A 16,291-nucleotide genomic window follows, 5' to 3' on the forward strand; every position below is an offset into this window, starting at 1 on the left:
CAATTACCAGACTAAGTCAGAGACAAACTATTACAGGCTGGTTTATTAAAAACAAAACTTCTTACTTGTGACTGTAGCAATCAGAACACCCGAGTAGATCAGCAAGCTTACCTGAGCTCTTCACTTTGCATTCACCAGAGACCAGAAGGAATGTCTCAACAGCTGCACAGCTCTTCACCAAAGCTAGGCATAATATAATGGGCCTAAATCTGATCCAAGATATGTGGCACTCACCTCTGTCTCCTCCGCACGGGGAATGCAAGGACCACAATGAAGCACAAGTTTCTGTACAGTAATATGTGCATTTGCTTTGGTTTAAAAGGGAAGTGATGTCTGGGCTGGACACTGTCCTGCAGCCTGGACTAGAGCACTAGACTAAGACTCAGCAGACTCAGATTCTATTCCTGGCTCTGCCACTGACCTGCTGTGTGACCTCTGGTTCCCCTCCCACTTTTTGTCTGTCTGGTCTGTTTAGACTGTAAGCTCTTCAGGGCAGACACTGTCTCTTATTATGTGTATGTACAGCATCTGGCACAACAGAGCCTTGACCCTGATGCGGGCCTTTAGGTGCTACTGTCATATGAATTGCCGTCTAAAGACGATTACACCTTTGTTCCATTCAGCAGTGAGGCCAAGGGCTGAGAGGGCCACTGAAGACAAACTCTCCTCTTAGCATGAAGTCAGGGCTATGGCGTATTAGTGGGGTGGGGTAGGCGAGCCTTGGCCTGCCAATGCCTATGCTGTAACTGTTCGGTGGGCAAAGAGCACGTCATTCCCCAGCGCTGTCCCGGCGGCACTGAATTCCCTCCAGAAGTGAATTGATACCCCAGGCGCCACTGTATTATTCTGGGCTGCATATTCTGCACCTTCCCAGCTTTCTGGTGGGGGGATGTGCGTCTCTGTGACATCACCTCTGCTTGTGGTTCCGTTATCCACGACAGGCAGGGAAAGATAGAGTTAAACCCTGGGGTGCCCTGCTTTTGCACTGAGGGGCAGCTGCTGAGAACAGCAAGCTACTCTGCAGAATCCAAGGAAAGGCAAAGAGAATAACCAGCAGCCTTTGCAAGGGAGCCCTTAGCTCCCCTGTCCATCTTACCAGCGTAAAAGGTCAAAAGTGCTACAGAGCTAAACCAGGGGGACAGGGAGCAAGCTGCACCCACATGCTTTATTAGTGGGCATGAGACGGAGGGCTTCCGAAAACTCGGCCAGAGTGAAAGGTAGCTCTAGCCGGTCCCGGTCGCCCACGCTGGCCGTGGGGAGTTCAGTCCAGAGCACGCTGCAAGCGTCGGGCAGGAAATGACCTGCTCGCCCTTCCTCGGGGTTTGACATTGCAGTATTTTCGCTTCACTCCTTATCTCCATCTGCTGGAGGGAGATTGTATCACATGCTGACTGCAGAGAAGAGACTGGTTTCAGAGTAGCAGCCGTGTTAGAAGAGACTGACTTTCCTCACTGAAGTAAGGGAACTGAAGTCACTGAAACCCACACTATTATGTATCTTTCCATTCAATCTAAAATTAAAATGCTTTTACCCTATTTTCTGCAGTAGCCACTGAGCAAATATGGTGCACATAAAAAACAAACAAACCAGCTTCCTCTCTGCTATAAGCAAATGCAAATTGCATTGATTTACTCCAAGCCTGGATTTGGCCCTAGTCCTGGATTTTGCAAACTGAGGGCTCCAAAGTGACTTCAGCCAAGAGCCAAGTTGTTCCTTAGGATCGGCCTCCCCTGCTGCAATGCTTTCCAGATTGGATGCAAGATCTGTCTGTCTTCGGGTCCCCTGTCCATCCAGGACTGCTGGAGTTTGCTGGGAAAGGCTGCTGCTTTTGGGAAAGGCTGTCTAGCTTCAGGTCCGATGGGCTGTTCTGTCTTCCCAGGACTTCTGGAGCTGGTTGAGGAGGGTCAGCAGCAGAGAGTCCAGCACTGCCAAACCTTTCCAAGAGCACCTGAGCCCCCTGGGAAAAAAGCAGGACATGGATCATCCCCCCCATCAAAGAACAGGGCTCTTCCCCCGCCACAGTCCTTACCTATTGTCCAAAAGCAGCAAGCCCTGATCCTCCAGCTCTTTCACTTCCTCTGAGGTTCCAAACACGTCCCACAGGCTCAGGCTGGTGGCAAACTGCAGCCAGTGCTGATGGGGGAGAGACTCCTTGTAAATACTGACTTGACAGAGTTTACTGGGGCTTTGATCTTTTATTTTGTGGGGTTAGTTTCACCTGCCTAGTAACAGATTCCACACAAAGCTCTAGAGGGAAGGGTGTGATCCTCTTGGAGAGGCCTAGCCTTTCTCAGGGCTGCCTGCCTTTCTGCATCTGCACTGCTCCTGCAAAAATAGCACTCACCTGGCTTTGCACCCTTAATTTAGATGGTTCAATCCCTGACTGTGCCTGATGCTGCGGTGATGGGGGCAGTGTGAAAGTCCTGATCCCGCAGAGAGAAATCAGGTGCTCAGCTGCCTAACGGACAAGATTTGCATCTCCAGCTGAGGGTGCCAGAAGCGCAGGTGCAGTTTCTATGGGTGCCCATTAAAAAAGGGGGTTGAACAGAAGCCCCTTGAAATCTCTGGCTGTGGCATGCAGTCCAAGGAGCCGTTCGCATGGCCCAGTGGGTAATACCCCTGACTAGCCAACAGAGACTGAACTCCTCTCTCACCCCTAGAAGTCAGGGCTAAAGGGTGGGAGAACCTGTCCGCCACGTCCAATCACCGCACGGTCAGCATCTAGTATTGGTAAATGCACTTACAATCGAACCTCAGGGTCATGAACCCCTCTGGAATGGAGGTTGCTCATAACTCTGAAATGTCCATAACCCGGAACAAAACGTTCTGGTGGATCTTTCAAAAGTTTACAACTGAGCATTGACTTCAGACAGCTCTGAAACGTCACTACCCAGAAGAGAAATGCTGCTTTCCCTTATTTTTTTTAGCCGTTTATGTTTAAACACAGCACTGTGCCGTTTTTGGTCTCTGCTGTTGCCTGACTGCGTACTTCCGTTTCCAACTGCGGTGTGTGGTTGACTGGTCAGTTCATAACTCCGGTGTTGATAACTTCTACTGTACTTTGCATACTGTGCCCAGCAATGTGTGATCCAAACATGAGATTGGACTATCAAAGGTGCCACAAACAATCAAATCCTGTCCTACCGCGTGTGACTGGGACCTGTATCCTGACTGTAAAGGTTTGGGGGATTACTGAATTCACCGTTTGGACTTGATGACCTTGGGCCGAACTTTCAAAGGCATTTAGGCACTTAGTGGGATTTTCAAAAGCTACCCGTGCCTAACTCCCTTTGATTTCAAATGCCTATCTGCATCTCTAAGCACCTAAATACCTTTAAACATTTGCCCCTTGGGGCTTTCAACCCATAGCAGCTGTACTGGGCCAGGGGCTGACATCTTGGCAATTCAGACTAAGGGAATCCCTGTGAGAGTTCCAGAGCTGCTCAGAATCCCAGCAGAGAACAGACCACTCCTTGCTGAGCCAGTCCACACACAGCACTTGACCAGAGCTCTCCTTGGAAATGGTTCCTCTTGCTGGCCCTGTCCAGAGCCAGCTGCGAAAGCCACGCTCTGAGAGTTCAAACCCCCGCAGGACAGGCTGCTACAACCGAGAGCCAGCTCTCACCTGGTGTGTGATTCCTATGTCCATGCGGAGCCCCAGGACCAAAACCTCCTCCAACCTACAACACAAAGAGCGATGCTAGAGGGCTGTGGGGTCACCAGGGGGCTCCCGAAGGTGGTCCTGCATCTGGGGCTGAAGGTGCAAGGAAGGCAAAGGGGAGCACCTGAGTGCAAGTGGGAAAAGGCTGCCCACATTGTTCTCCTTCAAGGGCCTGAGACTGCAGCCCTGCTGGCAAAGCTCCCATTGTCTTTCATAGTTTAGCCTGCAGGAGAATGGCAGGATCGGGCTCCCGCTCGGTTAGAAGCATAGCGTTTAAGGCCAGAAGGGAGCACCAGATCATCTAGCCTGACCTCCTGCATGTCACAGGCCACCACCAGCCCCCATCCCCCGCACACTAAGCCCAACAACCAAAACTAGCCCAAAGTCTCACAGTCCATAGGAGACCCAATATGTGCTACAGGCAGAGTAAGGGCAGGACCGAGGGGCATCAATGCTCGAGGCCCTGAAAAGGCAGGGAAGTGATGGTGAAATATAGCCACACAGTCCTGGCAAGTGACCCGCACCCAGGTTATTTTATCTCAGTAGCTTGCAGGAAAGGCCACATGCACCAAGACGCTGAGGAGGAGGAGGAGGAGTCAGACACCACCTGGGGTGAGCCGACTGTTGGCCCTGCCCCAATACTCACACCTCCAGCTGGCTCAGCACAGTCTGTTTCCGGGTCCCGTGTCCGCAGGCAAGCACCTCCTTCATCCAGCTGTCCGGCTCTAAGGTCTGTATTCTGGCTTCCCGAAGGCTCTCGCCATGTGCTCGCGGCACAAACCTCCCATGAGCTCCTAGGATAATGACAAGCATTTCTGCAGCATCCCTTCCCTCCTGGAGTTCATCACCCCCAGAGCAGCAATGGCCCTTGGGTCAGAGCCATGGGGTTGATTGGGGGGCGAGAGGTGGTGCCTTGCAAGGGTCAGTCATCGCTCAGGGCCCTGCAACAGTGCCCTGGGAGGATGAGCTTCCTCACAGCAGCTCCTTGTAGAGGTCAACTGGACCCCAGCGGAGAGGCTGCTTTGTAGCTCTATACACAGCCCCATCTGGTGAGATCCCGTGTGCCTCTTACTTTCCCAGGGAACTCACCTGGCCCGACCCCTATGTACTGGCTGCCTTGCCAATAGGACAGGTTGTGGGTACTGAGCGCCCCCTGCAGGAGAAAATGACACACCATAAGCCAGGAAAAGGAATCAAATCTCTTTGGACCCATTCCTGCAAGATGCTCAAGGCTTCTGGCATGGTGACTCCCTATTGGACTCAACGGGTCTGGTAGGCGCTCAGCACCTAGCAGGATCAGGCCCATCATGTGGGGTTCTGGGTTTATCTTTCTCACAGTGTGCAGAGTAAGCAGGGCTTCCTCTTTCAGTGCTGGGCTTCCCATCTCTCTCCTGGGCTGAAAAGACAGTCCAGCTTCCTTGCCCACCCCAGCTCCCTGCTGAGAGGGAATCTCAGCAAGCATTGCTAGCAGAGTGCATGCTCAGTGCTCGTCCCCACTGCCAACATCCAGAGAGAGTTCCCCTGGGCCTGCATCTGCTCCCCCACATCTCGCCCCGGAACACGTCCCCTGCTTGGGGAGCTCAGATCCTCTCACCAGTTGCATTCTGAATTATTTGGGTTTATTCTCCCCCCGCTTAGATCTGGGACACACTGCAAAAGGGACAGGCCAAGGGGAGGGACTCACATTCCTGGCAAAATTGGAGACCTCATACTGCCGGAATCCCACGTCCCGCAGCATCTCCCGGGCAGATTCATACATCTCTGCCACCACCTCCTGCTTGGGCACGGGCAGAGAGCCCCGCTGGACCTGCTTGAAGAGGGAGGTGCCCCTCTCCAGCGTCAGCTGGTACAGAGACACATGGTCATCACACAGCTGAAGCAGCTCTTCTAACCCCCTGGCCCATGAGGAAACACTCTGGCCGGGGAGGCCAAAGATGAGGTCAACGGATGTGCGGCCGGGAAACAGCTTCTTTGCCTCTTCCAAGGTCCCCAGAGCCTCATCAGCCATGTGGTTCCTCCCAAGGAGCCTCAGCTCTGCATCATCCAGGGACTGCAGAGAACAAGAATGATCGGTGGAGAGGTGCTTTAGGCTGCTTTAGAGAGGTTTTGGGGGAGGGAGCACGGGGAAGCCCCAGAGAGGGATGAGAAGGGCACGTGAGGAGACAGCGAGAGGGAGAAAGAGAGTGAAGGAGGGAGCGAGATAGAGCAGGACCCTGTGGGAGAAGGTAGAGAGAGTGTCCCTGAGAGAAGAGCATGGGGACGGGGGTCGGGGGGGGTGTGTGCCTGAGGATGAGAAGGGTAAATCTCCTGCTTTCTCACCTGGATGCCGATGGAGAGGCGATTGACTCCTGACGCCTGGAATCCCGCCAGCCGCGAGGCACTTGCTGAGGTGGGATTGGCTTCCAGAGTGACCTCGGCGTCCGCCGCCAAGTGGGTGCAGCGAGAGACGGTCTCCAGGACAGCAGCGATGGTGAGCGGGCTGGCCAGGCTTGGGGTGCCCCCGCCGAAGAACACCGAGCTGATCCTGCCGAGCGGAGGGGAGAGAGGCCTGGAGTCTCACAGGGTGAATGGGCTGCTGTGCAGGCTACCTCCAGACTCACTGCCGCGGAGGAATCCTCCTCCCATGCCCCAGGGGACACCTGCTTTCAGGCAGGACGTCCCCTCCCTCGGACCTCAATAGACCCTTACTGCAAAGCCCCAGCAGGAAAGGGAAACAGTGTCAAAGAAGCCACGCCCAGCCCCCCAGCCGCTCTGGGTCGGGTGCAAAGCTAAAGGTCAGCACAGCCTTTGTGGAATACAGCAGGGTGGATTTAACCACCTCTGCCTCCCACATGCCGCTTTCCCTGGCTGCTGTTGTAAAGCCACAAAGAACCACATTACCTCCCTTCCCCCAACCGCCACTCTCTCCCCTTTCCTGCTGAAGGACCCACCTCTGGACTTGGCTGAGCCGGATCAGGGTCTGGGCTTCCCGAGAGAGACAGCTCCTCACGGACTCCTCGTCTAGGCCCCGGGGGATGTACGTGTTGAAGTTGCAGTAGCTGCAGCGTTTCTGGCAGTACGGCCACTAAGAGACACGGGGACCAGGATTCGTAGACTCGAAGGCCAGAAGGGACCACTGTGATCATCTAGTCTGACCTCCCGTGACACTAGTCACAGGGCTTCCCTTAATTCATTCCTGTTTGTATTATGAATATGGTTACAGTGGAACCTCACAGTTACGAACCCCTCGGGAATGGAGGCTGTTCATAACTCCGAACAAAACGTTCTGGTGGTTCTTTCAAAAGCTTACAGCTGAACACTGACTTCAGACAGCTTCGAAACTTCACTATGCAGAAGAAAAATGCTGCTTTCCCTTTCTTTTTTTAGTAGGTCACATTTAACACAGCACTGTGCTGTGCTGGCTTTTGTTTGTTTGTGCTGCTGCCTGATTGCACACGTCCAGTTCCAAATGAGGGGTGTGGCTGACTGGGGTCGAGGGTTGCCAAGTTTCTGGCTGCAGAAAACCCGAACACCCTTGCCCTGCCCCCTGCCCTGAGGCTCCGTCCGTGTCCCTTCTCCAAGGCCCTGCCCACTCACTCCATCCCCTGCTCTCTCCATCACTCGCTCTCCCCCATCCTTGCTCACTTGCTCATTTTCACTAGGCTGGGGCAGGAGGTTGGGGTGCGGAAGGGGGCTCAGGGCTGGGGCAAGGGGTTGGGGGCGGGCTCTGGGAAGGACTTTGGGTGCGGGAGGGGCTCATGGCTGGGACAGCAGAATGGGGCGCTGGAGGGAGTGCGGGGTGCAGGCTCCAAGCAGCACTTATCTCAGGCGGCTCCCAGAAGCAGCGGCATGTCCCCCCTCCGGCAGCATGTCCCGTCCGCAGGCGCCACCCCCGCAGCTCCCAGTGGCCATTGTTCCCAGCTAATGGGAGCTGCGGAGTTGGTGCTCGGGGCGGGGGCAGCACATGGAGCTCCCGGGCCACCCCTGCACCTAGGAGCCGGAGGGGGACATGCCGCTGCTTCCAGGAGCCGCGTGGAGCCAGGGAGCCTGCCTGGCCCTGCTGTGCCACTGACCGGACTTTTAATGGCCTGATCAGCAGTGCTGACCGGAGCCACCAGGGTCCCTTTTTGACCGGGTGTTCCGGTCGAAAATTGGATGCCTGGCAACCCTACTGGGGTCATAACTCTGGTGTTCATAACTCTGAGGTTCTACTGTATTATGGTAGTGCCCAGGGACCAGCCAAGATCAGGCCCCACCGGGAGCGAGAGGAGAACTTCTGGAAAAACACCCCATCTTGATTTAAAAGTATTCAGTGATGGAGAAACCACACGTGGTACATTGTTCCAACGGTTAACTACCCTCACTGCCTTATTTCTAGTCTGAATTTGTCTAGCTTCGACTGCCAGCTATTGGACCTAGGCCATAGATTATATTGGAGACCTCACTCAAATCCAGAGGAAGTTACCTTCCCAGTAAAGATGGCACCATCTTACATTTAGTACAGGTTTCAGAGTAACAGCCGTGTTAGTCTGTCTTTGCAAAAAGAAAAGGAGGACTTGTGGCACCTTAGAGACTCACCAATTTATTTGAGCATGAGCTTTCGTGAGCTACAGCATCCGATGAAGTGAGCTGTAGCTCACGAAAGCTCATGCTCAAATAAATTGGTGAGTCTCTAAGGTGCCACAAGTCCTCCTTTTCTTTTTACATTTAGTACAGAAGTTCAGACCCAGAGGTTCACACAGGCCAAAGCCTTGTCCTGACTCAGGATACGTCTACATTGCAACCGGGAGGTGTAATTCCCAGCTCCGGTTAGGAGACCTCCAGCTAGCACCTAAAAATAGCCAGGTGAGGGTGTAGGCAGGGGCAGCTTGGTCTAGCCACCTGGGCACCCGCCCCAGGATCTCGGCTTGCAGGGGGGCGGCTAGCTGAGCCTGCACCTGCTATTCTAGCGCCCCAACTTGACCGACGTTAGCACACGGACACCTGAGCTGGGCACGACCCCTGCCGCTGCCCTACAGCCGGCCCCCCGGGGGCTTGTGGGGTGCCCGGGCGCCCTCACGCGCTCCTCCTCCCACCTTCCAGAACGCGAGGGCGGCCGAGGCGCCGCAGCCCGCCCCGCCGGCGGCACGGGGCTCGGGTGACCCAGCGGCGCGCCCGGACTCCGGCCCAGGAGGCCAAACGACACCGAGCAGGGTGGGATCCCAGGACGCGGGCTGGGGCGCCCAGCCCTTCCCTAGGGTGATCGGCCGCATTCAGAGGGGCCATCCCTCGCCCCCGCCCTGGGCCTCAGCTCCCGTCCGCACGCAGCCCCCCGCTCCTACGGGGCACCGGCCAGGGGCGCCCACACGGGCACAGGCTGCACGGGCACGCGCGTCCGCACGGGATCCGGCCCGGCGCGCGCGCGCATTGGGGGGGGGGCGCGCGCGCACGTGGCCCGGCCCGCACTCACGTGCACGTAGAGGGCCGCCTGGAGCGGCTCCGCGCGGGACGGCTGCCGCGCCCGGTGCTGCCGCGCCGCTCGGAGGCTGCGCAGAGCCGCGGCCAGCCGGGCCCGAGGGTGCCGCCAGCCCGGCGCCGCCATGAGCTGCCCCGCCCCGCCGGTCACGGGGCGGGACCGGCCGGGCGGCTCCGCAGCGCGTGTGGCCGGGACCCCTGCTGGGCTTCCCCGCAGCGGAGCCCGAGCGCGTGCGGCCGGGAGCCCCCGCCCCCAGTGCCGCCTCTCAGGCTGCTTCTTCCCGCCCCCCCTCCCCGTCAGCCCTCACCAGCCCCTCCTGCTCCTACCGCCCCTCCCGATCTCAGCCCCCCCCGTGTCCCCCTGTTCCTACCCCCCAGCTCCCCCTTCGTCCCCCCCGCTCCTACTGCCCCCTCCTGCTCTCAGCCCCCCCCCGTGTCCCCCTGTTCTACCCCCCAGCTTGCCCTTCGTCCCCCCGCTCCTACCGCCCCCTCCTGCTCTCAGCCCCCCCCGTGTCCCCCTGTTCCTACCCCCCAGCTCCCCCTTCGTCCCCCCCGCTCCTACCGCCCCCTCCTGCTCTCAGCCCCCCCCGTGTCCCCCTGTTCCTACCCCCCAGCTCCCCCTTCGTCCCCCCGCTCCTACTGCCCCCTCCTGCTCTCAGCCCCCCCCCGTGTCCCCCTGTTCTACCCCCCAGCTTGCCCTTCGTCCCCCCGCTCCTACCGCCCCCTCCCGATCTCAGCCCCCCCGTGTCCCCCTGTTCCTACCCCCTCAGCTCCCCTTTTGTCCCCCTACTCCTACCGCCCCCTCCTGATCTCAGGCCCCCTGTGTTCCCCTGTTCCTACCCCCCCAGCTCCCCCTTGGTCCCCCCGCTCCTACCGCCCCCTCCCCATCTCAGCCCTCCCTCTGTCCCCCTGTTCCTACCCCCCAGCTCGCCCTTCGTCCCCCCGCTCCTACCCCCCACCTCCCCCTTCGTCCCCCTGCTCCTACCGCCCCTCCCAATCTCAGCCCTCACCAGCACCCCCGCATCCCCCTGTTCCTACCCCCCAGCTCCCCCTTCGTCCCCCCGCTCCTACCGCCCCTCCCGATCTCAGCCCCCCTGTATCCCCATTAGTACCCCCCAGTTCCCCCTTCGTCCCCCTGCTCCTACCGCCCCCTCATCAGCCTCCCCGTCCCCCTGTTCATGTCCCCCAGCTCCCCCTTCGTCCTCCCTGCTCCTACTGCCTCCTCCCAATCGCAGCCCCGCCTCCATCCCCCTGTTCCTACCCCACAGCTCCCCCACCAGCCCCCACTTGGTCCCCCTGCAACCCGAACCAGCCACCTCTTCCTTCTCCCGTCCCTATCCCCTGCTGCCCCCAACACCACTTCCTACCCCTGTTCCTACCCCCTGCTTCCCACACCCCTGATCTCAGCCCTAACCAGCCACCCCTTCATCCCCCTGTTCCTAACCCATAGCTCCCCACACCACCACTTCCTTCTCTCTGTTCCTGCCCCCCCAGCCACCCCTTCCTCCCCCCGTTCTTATCTCATGGCTCCCCCATTCCCTACCAACCCTTTCACCCCATTCCCACCCCCACTCCGTCTTAACCTCAGCCACACACGCCCTCCCCGTTTCTACCCGCATTCTTGTAGCCTTCCCCACTTACACACAGTATAAACGGACAAATAACTGAGAGAGCCTTTTTGCAGCGTGAAGGTTGAGGCCGGTTGGGAAGCAGGAGAGCTGGGTGCTGGGGTGAGCTTTAGAAGGGGGCTTTGGGATAGAATTAAGTCCCAATCTCTGTAACAACCCCGCTGGAGGTGTCCGTTCCCACACGCTCTGTGTGTGGCACACGCTCTGTTGAACAGCCGCACACAAGGGCAGCAGGCTGGTAGTTGGTATTGTATGGTGCCATGTGCCCATCATTCCGTGTGTGACATTGGCCAGGGTGTGATAAAGTTCCTGATTGAAAACACACAGCTCAGCCTAGAGAAGGCAACTCCGTTGTGTCCGGGGCACGTGGGATGGACTTTCCACTCTCCTGTTTTTCAGGCAACGCTCACTTCCACAACATTCAGTACTAAAAACCAAGCCGTTTCATTAACAATAAGTGTTTCCAGGTATAACTAAATGACTGGAACGTTCCCAAGGGGATATTGTGTCTCATTAATTTATACCCTCTAGGCCTGGACTTTCTAGTCAGGAAACCATCAAATAATCTGGTACTTATAAAGTATGTACGCAGGCCCTTATCCTGCAAACACGCCCGTGAGTAGCTTAATTACCCGGGCAACTTTCCCTCATGGCAGCAGCGAGTCAATGAGTGCATTTTTCAAGCCCTGTTGGGAGGCCTGGCTGGTCAAGTCCTTTTCTTTAACTCCTCAGGTGGTATTTCTCTGATATGCACAGTGTGTTTAATTAGTAATACTTACCTCTGAGTCCGTGCCCTTCAACCACTGATTTCAAAGTATTTCCCTAATTTACAGATGGGGAAACTGAGGCACAGGGGCGGGGAATGACTTGTGTGAGGTCAAAGCGTGTCTCTCTTACCAACAGAAGCTGGTCCAATAAAAGATACTGCCTCACCCACCTTGTCTCGCTAATATCCTGGGACCAACATGGTCACAACACCGCTGTACAGCTTTTATCCAGTGCTTTTCATCGGTAGATCTCAAAGCACTTTACAAAGGAGGTCAGTACCATTATCCGTATGGGGAGACTGGGGCACGGGCAGGTGACGTGACTTGCCCAAGGTTACCTCAGTGGGCCCGTGGCAGAGCCAGGAACAGAATTGAGATCTCATACGTCCCAGTCCGTGTGCTGTCCATTAGGCCACACTGGCCCCCCCCACAGCAATGCTAAGCCCAGGGAGCTTGTTCCATCTGTTCTCCAAAGATCACAGTAGCTTCCAGCTGCAGTTCGAGGCGGTGGCGTGGAGCTATATAACTCGCTATGGTCTGGGCCCTGCTTGGTTCCTCAGAGGCTCTTAGCCATGGCTGGGATCTGCTGGGCTGCTTTGGCCAACAGCACCGGGGGTGACAGAGCCTGATATTCTTGACTGTCAGGGCCGGGGGCAAAGCTCAGCTATTTACTCAGAATGTTGCCTGTTGTGGGGGGCTGCCTAGGAGAACGAAGGCAGTGCTGGGGGACCCGGGTTTGTGTAGACCGCGTACAGAGCTTTTTGTCACGGGCGCACTTTGATAAATCTATAACTAATGTTAAAAGGCCAATCCTACCAGGCCCGCCAGTAATTCCCACAGCCAAACAGCAGGTGGCGCATCTGTAGTAACCGGCTAAACTAATGACATCTAATTATGCACTAGTGAAGAGGGAGAGAGGGGCCTGCCTTGCTGAACTCTTAATTCCCATCTCTAGGGGGGTTTCTCAGCACTTTCTTTTGGGCTCACACGTCTCCTGCTTGGCTTTGGGCCAAAGGTGAAGTTGGAAGGACTCACCTGCCAGGAAAGCGCATTAATATCTGTCAGGTGTGCACAGCAAAGTGAGGGCAGCAGTTGCTACTTTTGGTGCCCAGAAGAGCAAGGAGCTGGAGCATCCTTTGTGAGGAGCTGAGGGGGAAGTCGTGGCAGCACCTGTGTTGTCCTGGGTTTCATTTGCCAGTGAAGTCTCTTTTCCTTCTGGTTTCAAGTGAATTTAGCACTGGAGCTGCTCCAGCTTGTCAGCAGTAAGAACAAGGTACATTTATCCCGGGTCTTCCGGCTCGGTGGATCCTAGCTCCAGCTTGTCAGCAGTAAGAATAAGGTACATTTATCCCCGGTCTTTCAGCTCAGTGGATCCCAAAGTGCTTTACAAGCGTATGAACCACTCCACCCACCATTGAAAAGCCTCTCTCCGCAGGCAGCTGCATTAACAGAGCCCTTCAGCATCATACAGCCGTCTTGGGCAGGAAATGAAGAACAGGGTAGCTGTCCAAAATAGCAGAGGGAGTTGGCTCGGGCAGAAGGAAAGATCCCAAACCTAGATACTGGAGCGAATCCCCTCTCTCTTACTTAAAGTGCCATAAAAGAAAAGGAGTACTTGTGGCACCTTAGAGACTAACCAATTTATTAGAGCATAAGCTTTCGTGAGCTACAGCTCACTTCATCAGATGCATATCGTGGAAACTGCAGCAGACTTTATATACACACAGAGAATATGAAACAATACCTCCTCCCACCCCACGGTCCTGCTGGTAATAGCTTATCTAAAGTGATCATCAGGTGGGCCATCCATCACTTTAGATAAGCTATTACCAGCAGGACAGTGGGGTGGGAGGAGGTATTGTTTCATATTCTCTGTGTGTATATAAAGTCTGCTGCAGTTTCCACGATATGCATCTGATGAAGTGAGCTGTAGCTCACGAAAGCTCATGCTCTAATAAATGTGTTAGTCTCTAAGGTGCCACAAGTCCTCCTTTTCTTTTTGCGAATACAGACTAACACGGCTGTTACTCTGAAACCTGTCATTAAAGTGCCATGTGATCTTTAACGCCCACAGGCTATATGAATACAGGCTAGTAGCTCCTTTTTACATTTCATTTGAAAGATGGCACCAGCTGCAGCATCCCACTGCTGCAGCCCATGCTGGGAAACTGGTTTAGTGTTGTCTGAGAGAGACCAGCACCACCAGCCAAGTTGCCAACGCCAGTTCCTGCAGCAGCCTGGTCTTACTAATCGTGTTTATTGTGAAGGTGCCTACAGGCCAGCTTAGCTATTGTGCTAGGCACTGTACAGGGTACTAGCCAGTCCCTGCCCCAATGAGCTCACAATTAAAGAGACCAGACAGACACAGAGGGAGAGGTAGCACATACAAGCAAAGTGACCAATGGGATGGCAGCAAACGTGTTAGGGCCACAATTTTTTGTTCCTTTGGTTTTGGTGCGGTTAGTCTGGAGGGAACAAGCTAAATGGAAAGAAAAGAGAAGAGTGAGGGTAGGGGTGGAGAAGGGTTGAGGGGCAGGTGTGTAATAAAGCAGAGGGGAAGAGACCGGGGGGGTGGGGAATGGTTGGAGAAATTGGCAGAGAAAAGTCCAGTGGAAAGGTCTCTGAATGTCGGAAGGTCCCTCCTTGCTCTGGCTCATTCTGCAGCTGCTCATAGGGGGGCTGGGGCCTGGCTGGCTCCTCCCTGCAGTTTTTCCAAGGCCAAGTGGGGAGGGAGGTATCACATGGGTCCTAATGCCCCCAGAGTACGTGTGAGTCTCCCCTGAAGAGTCCCAGGGACGCTGGGGTGAAGGGTGGCCCCATCTGGGCCCTATTTGACCCCATTTCCAGTGCAGCAGGTCCCTACTCTGGCTGGTTCTGGCTTCTACAATCCCTCTCATCCCAGAGCTGACCAGAACCAAACATTCTTTGCTGATGCAAGTTGATGAAAGCAAGGCTGAGGTCCTCTCTCCCCTGAACTCATGCACATAGCACAGACAATAGCAATGAAGGCTTCCCCCAGTTACTCTGTCAAGGTTCACACCCTTCTTGTGGGAAAAGATAAGTCACTCAGTGCCTATTCATTCCTAGGCCTCTTTGCTAGCGCAGCCAACAAAGGTAGCAAACGTAATAGCGATTTTAGTGATGTGCCACTTCTTCCATTGGATTTCACCTGGGCCCACCTGCTCATGTTGTAGGAAAACAGACAGACGTCATCTAGTAATGCATTTTGGCCACTGCTGATCTTGGTTGCATGCCCAGGAGTGAAAGCAAGTCTTCTAGCTTGTGCAATCGTGCAGAAAAGCCCCGTGCGTTGGAATAGTAGGTGGGACGCTACTGGGGTACCAGGTCTCGTTCCTGAACCCTTAGGAAACTTACCAGCCTTCGGGTTTGTTGTTCCTGCTCTTCCCACCTCGCCCCATAGCTAGGGCAGCAGCATAGCCTTTGCTATGGCTGAGATTCCACCAGTGCCATGGCCTGCAGCCCAACCTATCCTGCCACTTCTAAAGGCTACGTCCCCAGCTTGTGCGTGGCCACGTCGCTGAGTCCGCCCAAGAGAGCGGCTGCGCGTTCATCTGTGCTGCAAGGCCGATCAGGCCGTTGGGCAACACTCGTGCTGCTGGACCAGGGCCAGAAGGCAAGGCTTTCCCAGCAGAAGCCTCTTCCGGTCCTGGTTTCTAGAGACATGCAAAGGATGAAATTCCAGTCTTTCAGTCCATGGGATTCTGTGCTGTGTCCTGCCCAGTGCCTGAGGGTCAGGCGATTAGGAGGAAGGTGTCTCAGTGACAGAGCGTGATGCTGGAAGGTGTTAATGGCAGCCATCAAGCTAGTCTTTTATTTATAAACATCACAGACATGGTTAAAGCTGATGGGGGCATCAACCAGCTACTCTCAGGCTAAATGGAAGGAGCAATTAAGCCCCTGGCTGGGGTGAGATAGCGGGAGACAATTGAAGCTGTTGCAAGACAATTGGCTGCACTATGAAGCTTGAAAAAAAGGCGTACTTGTGGTACCTTAGAGACTAGACTTAGAGACTAACCTATTTATTTGAGCATAAGCTTTCGTGAGCTACAGCTCACTTCATCAGATGCATACCGTGGAAAGTACAGAAGACGTTTTTATACACACAAACCATGAAAAAATGGGTGATTATCACTACAAAAGGTTTTCTCTCCCCCTCCCCCCTCTCCTGCTGGTAATAGCTTATGTAAAGTGATCACTCTCCTTACAATGGGGCTAAGAGTGTCCTGAGGGATTTCCCTGGGACTGGGTGCAAAGGCAGGAGCCAAGATGCATGTGTGTTGAGGAAAAACCCAGCAGAAAGGGAGAGAGAAAGGCATGAGAGAGCTGCGAGGGACAGAGCTCCTTGGGCACAGGACTGGCTGGAGGGGCAGACTGAAACTGAGAGCAAGAAAACTGCCCGCTGTTGTTTGTGCCCACTGTGCTCAGGCAAATAGGGCTCTGGGCACCTTCTTGGGACATTACCAACATTGCACCAGAAATACTGGCTTTGTATCATCCATGTCTCCTAATGGAAACCAGCTGGCAAGGCTTGGATATGGGCTAATCGCATGGGCCGGAGTGGCAAGAGCAGATCCTGTTTGCTGGAGGAGAAGGGAGTAGGATGGGCAGACACACACAACCCCCCACCCCCGTCTATAAAGGAGTCGTGCACTGGACCCCTCAGCTCGTGTGTGCATTCAGCTCCAACGGCAGGGCTGGGGCAGGGGTTAAGAGACATGAATTCAGGCTGTGCCATCTCTCGGGCACTTGTGCATTCTTAAGCACTGTCTAGCAGCCTTGAT

General features: G+C 55.3%; 1 protein-coding gene across 1 annotated transcript; it reads right to left on the reverse strand.

Moving 5' to 3' along the window:
* Window positions 1-1,732: 1,732 nt before the first annotated feature.
* On the reverse strand, window positions 1,733-9,339 carry RSAD1 (radical S-adenosyl methionine domain containing 1). The gene is made up of 9 exons (XM_073310597.1): window positions 9,090-9,339; window positions 6,592-6,725; window positions 5,981-6,185; window positions 5,346-5,711; window positions 4,751-4,814; window positions 4,308-4,455; window positions 3,626-3,680; window positions 2,030-2,133; window positions 1,733-1,957 (listed from the first exon to the last, which is right to left on the reverse strand). The coding sequence occupies exons 1-9, from the start codon at window positions 9,219-9,221 to the stop codon at window positions 1,849-1,851; spliced, it is 1,317 nt and encodes a 438-aa protein (XP_073166698.1). The 5' UTR covers window positions 9,222-9,339; the 3' UTR covers window positions 1,733-1,848.
* Between the last annotated feature and the right edge of the window lie 6,952 nt (window positions 9,340-16,291).

Source organism: Lepidochelys kempii, chromosome 14, assembly GCF_965140265.1.
Source record: "Lepidochelys kempii isolate rLepKem1 chromosome 14, rLepKem1.hap2, whole genome shotgun sequence".
In the NCBI taxonomy this organism is placed as follows: Eukaryota; Metazoa; Chordata; order Testudines; family Cheloniidae; genus Lepidochelys; species Lepidochelys kempii.

Excerpts from the sequence above, each read along its gene's own strand:
- RSAD1 (XM_073310597.1), bottom strand. The coding sequence starts at position 9,221 with ATGGCGGCGCCGGGCTGGCGGCACCCTCGGGCCCGGCTGGCCGCGGCT. Across the intron at positions 4,815-5,345 it reads TCTCCAATTTTGCCAGGAAT|GGGGCGCTCAGTACCCACAA; the intron begins GTGAGTCCCTCC and ends TTTCTCCTGCAG. Across the intron at positions 4,456-4,750 it reads GTACATAGGGGTCGGGCCAG|GAGCTCATGGGAGGTTTGTG; the intron begins GTGAGTTCCCTG and ends TCATTATCCTAG.